The sequence below is a fragment of the Brassica napus genome, chromosome C4 (genome assembly GCF_020379485.1).
Source record: "Brassica napus cultivar Da-Ae chromosome C4, Da-Ae, whole genome shotgun sequence".
NCBI lineage: Eukaryota > Viridiplantae > Streptophyta > Magnoliopsida > Brassicales > Brassicaceae > Brassica > Brassica napus.
The window spans coordinates 39,680,636-39,685,288 of record NC_063447.1 but is presented as its reverse complement, the minus strand read 5'-3'; the positions used below and the strand labels follow the sequence as shown (position 1 = coordinate 39,685,288).

Genomic DNA, 4,653 nt, shown 5'->3' with positions numbered 1-4,653 from the left:
AGAATGCATTAAATCGAACAGTATATATAAACGGTGACACTAAATGTGTTCACTTGTTACCTCGTTTTTTATTCATCTCACACATAACAACAAATAACACTCAAATTAAACGTAACACAACAAACTCACTCTTCCAAATTCAAATCCAGATATCGGAGGTGCAGTCTCCCCCAGGATATCTCATCTCGTGAGCAAGGGCAGGACCATCTGGTTCATCACCAAAGTCCACAAAGAAATCAGGGTTTACTGAGAGACCACCTTTTTCTGTATCAACATCAATCTGAATAATGTGTGATCCTTTATCCATGAGCTCCGGGTAAAACTGACGATCCCAAGCACTGAAGAGCGAGTTCGTTGCGTACAGTCTTTTCCCATCGAGGCTCAACTGGATCATCTGAGGTCCTCCTCTTAGAGATTTTCCCTGAAAAATTACCAGTGAAGAAAAGTTTTCTATACAGTGTAAAATGTAAAACTTAGTAATATTACATTTGGGGACAAACCTTGATCTGAGGAACATCAAACTGGTAAGTGCTACCATCTTCTCTAACGGCCTTAACAGGACTGCCCTTCTGTAGCAGTCCTCCCACCCAAATCTGTCCGGTTAAGACAGGGTTTTTAGGGTCTTCGATGTTGTACTGGCGAACGTCTCCATGAAGCCAGTTCACAAAGTACATGAACCGGTCATCGAGTGAGATCAAGAAGTCAGTGATAAGCCCTGGCATTTCTGGCAGAAACCAGTTCTCTACTTTTAGGGGTTTAACATATATAACCACCTACAAAAATAAATAAAAAACAGATCAAATTGCGGATTAATTAGAGAACAGAAAGGGTTAAATGAAGAAGATTACGAAGCTACACTTGCCTCATGGCTCCAGGTGTCATCACTGTTCTTGAAAAATCTTATCATATTACTTGATAAAGCACCCCCAACAAATCCTGTATCTTTAGAGGGATCGTGCAAGTATCTAATCTGTACAACAAAAGTATATATCCCTTCAAGACAAAACACAGATCAAATATTCACATTTAAGTTAGATGTTTGGTTATGTTACCTCCAAAGGTAAGAGACCAGTCTCTCCAAGGTCAATTAATTGTTTCATTTCACCTCCCGGCCAACTATAAACATGTAGATGGCTTCCATACAAGCCATCAGCAACGTCTTGGAGATCAAAACCTTTGGTGAAGGCTTTAGGTGCTCCCCAAGAAGTGCTGATCATTGTCTTGTGCCGCGGTTGGTACCAGAAATCATAACCAAACAAGGGACTATGTCCTTCTTTCTCCCACCTAACCATACAAATCAAAGTCCATTCAAAATCTCCTTACATTCACTGGATTGGCTATATATATTATATGCACTTTCCTTGTGTATCCCTTACTTCATTTTGTCTTAACTCTTAGCCTAACAAGCATCAACAATATATATGACTAATATTTGATTAAAAACTAAAACGTAACGATTTACCTATTCTTGATGTTGAAATCAGAGTCAAGGAGAAGAAACCCATTCCCCTTGGCGTTTCCCTCTTTGTCTCCAAGACAGGACACCATGATTTCACCAGAGGCAAGACAATGAGCTGTGTGTGGATACGCCAATCCAGTCTTTTCAGCAATCTCTTTAGGATCAACATACTTATACAAAGACGGTGCCCTTGGGTCTGCCTTTGTGTCAATCGCATAGATGCGACCAGATCTTCAGAAACAGAAAAAAAAAACCCATCATCAAGACAGAAACATATAGAGATATGACTATGAAAAATGGAAAGGAAGAAGGATTCTTACACAAGGGATGGTAACACGAGATACCGTCTATCAGCAGAAGCATCACCATGGCAAGAGCTGCATGAGTTCCAACCAGAATGATGAAGCTCATCCCCCACAAAAGGCATTGGCAGTCTGTGAATGACGTTTGAATACGTTGGTGAGTTTGGATCAACATCCACCGTTGCCAAGTAATCCGGCTTCTCTCGTCCCGTTCCTTGAAAAAACGAATTACAAATGAATAAATCAGAGGAGCCAGGATGTCGTCAATTAAACTCATATTATACAACCAACACAATGATGTTCACTCCTCGTTTCATTAACTTCCCGTTAACAGATCTAATACAGAAAATGAAAACAGAGAAATCTCAAGGGTATTTGTGATTTTGATCTAGAATCTTTGAGAATCCGTAGGACCTACCAAATCTTTAACCAAAGTTACAAAAAGTAAAGATTCTGTCTGAAAGTACCTTTGAAAACATTTGATCTGGACCTATAACATTAGAAATAGATTTAAAACATACAAACAAACACAGATACGATCAAAAGTATACCATTGTAGACGGCAGTGACGTAGATGAGCTTTTCCGATGGTCCGGACATGGCGGCCAGTGGTGTAGCGTAACCGGGACCTGACTTGCAACATCCCCTGCTTCCGCCGTTGTTCACTGGAGCTATAACTTCAGCTTCCGTCGCCATTTCTATTTCTGTCTCTTGGTATCAGATACCTTAGTTATATTTATATATATTATATGGTAGTGATTATCGCAAAGACATGTGATTTTGATTTATACGTGAGAAGTTTTTGGCTGTACTAAAATGCTGACTTATCGTCCGTTACCCAATATTGTATTAAGAAGTCTGTGTCAGGTGAGGTATACGTGAAGGAAACCAAAATTCTAAAATATAGATCTACTTTGGCTATTAAAATTTTGGAGTAAACTTTATCATAAGTCTACTTAGGAAACATTTTTCGAAGTCTACTATAGTAATTTCATTATTGTTGTTTATTTTGTTTGAATAATTTTAATATATGATATTACAATTTTTAAATATTAGTTTGAAGATTATCGTTTTAATTTATTTATACAAAAAAACTAAAAATAATCGAAATTATTTTGAGCTTTGTAATCTAAAATTGTTTCTGGTTTGGTAGTCTACTAGGATTTTTTTTCTTTTTTATAATCGAAAAGTTAATATATAAATTTAGGATTTATTTCACAATTTTTATAAAAAATTAAGTTAAATTTAAAAATATTTTGTACTCTCCAATCCTAATAGACTACAAAATACGTCTACTATACCCTAAACCACAAACTCCAGCCCTACTCAACATTGGTATAGCTCCGGTGACGGAAGCTGGAGTTACCGGACCTATAACATTAGATCTGGACCTATAACATTAGAAATAGATTTAAAACATTTGATCTAGACCTATATGTAACATTACTACTTAAATTAATCATTGTATCAAATACCAAAATATGTAAAATATATACTACTGAACATTGGTATGTAAATTTTGGTCAATAAAGCAAAAAACAATCTAAATCTAAAATATAACCCTAAGAATCTAATCCAAAGAGACCTTACATATTAGAACCTTTTGTAACTAAACCATAAGTATTGTCCAATACATGGTTAGCAAATTAATATATACAAGAGATTTATCCGCGCACCCTCGTGGATATTGGTTCTCATCTTTATACATTGAGGTTTGTTTTTCATAATTAGTGTTATATACTTTATATTGGTCGTAATATAACTAATGATATTCAAAAGACCTAGACATAATCGGGTAATATAGTTATTTTTGGTACAAATATCCAAACACTACAAGAAAACATAATCTTAACAAGGGCGGTTTTCCTCGTGAGTTCGTCGTAAAAGAGGCTTTACGACGAATAAGCGAGGAACCACGTTTGCTCGTTACTCATCTGTCGTAACACATATTTCCTCGCTAATTCGTCGTAACTTAGCGAGAAATATATTTCGTCGTAAAGACGAAGTAGATCATTTCGTCGTAAAGACCACGTCAATATTCCACGTAAGGAGGTCGCTATATTTCCTCGTAAATACCTCGAAACGAGTTCTTCGTAAACTACACGTAAATACCTTGAAAGTGTTTCCTCGCAAAATACACGTAACAACCACGAAAGGATTTCCTCGTAAAATACTCGTTTATCTTTCCTCGTTATTTCCTCGTAAATGTTTTCTCATAAAATACTCGTTTATTATTTCTCGTCATTTCCTCGTAAGGTTTCCACGTAAATAGGTCGTACATTAGCTACGAATTTACTTCGTTTTTATTATTTTACAGAATTTAAAAATACAATTAAAAAATAATTAAAATTATTTAATTTATTAATAAAATTAAAATTTAAAATAAAAATAAATCAAGAGAAAAAGACAAAAATAGCACTAAATCAAGTTTTTGTTCCCAAACTAGCACTCAAGGTCAAAAGTCACAAAAATAGCACTTAATGTTTTATCAAAAGTCACAAACTTAGGGTTTAGAGTTAAAGGGTGGGGTTTAGGATTTAGGGTTTAGGGTTTAGGGTTTAGAGTTTAGGGTTTAGGGTTTAGGGTTTAGAGTTTAGGGTTTAGGGTTTAGGGTTTAGAGTTTAGGGTTTAGGGTTTAGGGTTTAGGGTTTAGGGTTTAGGGTTTAGGGTTTAGGGTTTAGGGTTTAGGGTTTAGGGTTTAGAGTTTAGGGTTTAGAGTTTAGGGTTTAGGGTTTAGAATTGAGAAATGAGGTTTTGGGGATAAGATTTCAAATTTTGAAAAATAAAAAAATTAAAATTTTCAAAGGATAAACTTAGAAAGGTGCTATTTTGGTCATTTTAGTTTTTGAGTGCTATTTTTGTGATATAAACTTAGAAATGTGCTATTTTGAA

At 35.4% G+C, this 4,653-nt stretch overlaps 1 protein-coding gene across 1 annotated transcript; it reads right to left on the bottom strand.

Moving 5' to 3' along the window:
* LOC106390390 (selenium-binding protein 1) lies at positions 1–2,574 on the bottom strand. Its single transcript, XM_013830845.3, has 7 exons — positions 2,313–2,574; positions 1,780–1,975; positions 1,463–1,690; positions 1,053–1,284; positions 863–970; positions 501–773; positions 1–421 (listed from the first exon to the last, which is right to left on the bottom strand). Exons 1-7 carry the CDS (start codon positions 2,455–2,457, stop codon positions 140–142), a joined length of 1,464 nt encoding a protein of 487 aa, XP_013686299.2. The 5' UTR covers positions 2,458–2,574; the 3' UTR covers positions 1–139.
* Positions 2,575–4,653: the final 2,079 nt, after the last annotated feature.

Coding starts and splice junctions, on each gene's coding strand:
- LOC106390390 (XM_013830845.3), bottom strand. CDS start 2,457: ATGGCGACGGAAGCTGAAGTTATAGCTCCAGTGAACAACGGCGGAAGC. Junction 971..1,052: donor CTGGTCTCTTACCTTTGGAG/GTAACATAACCA, acceptor TTTGTTGTACAG/ATTAGATACTTGCACGATCC. Junction 774..862: donor ATGACACCTGGAGCCATGAG/GCAAGTGTAGCT, acceptor TTATTTTTGTAG/GTGGTTATATATGTTAAACC.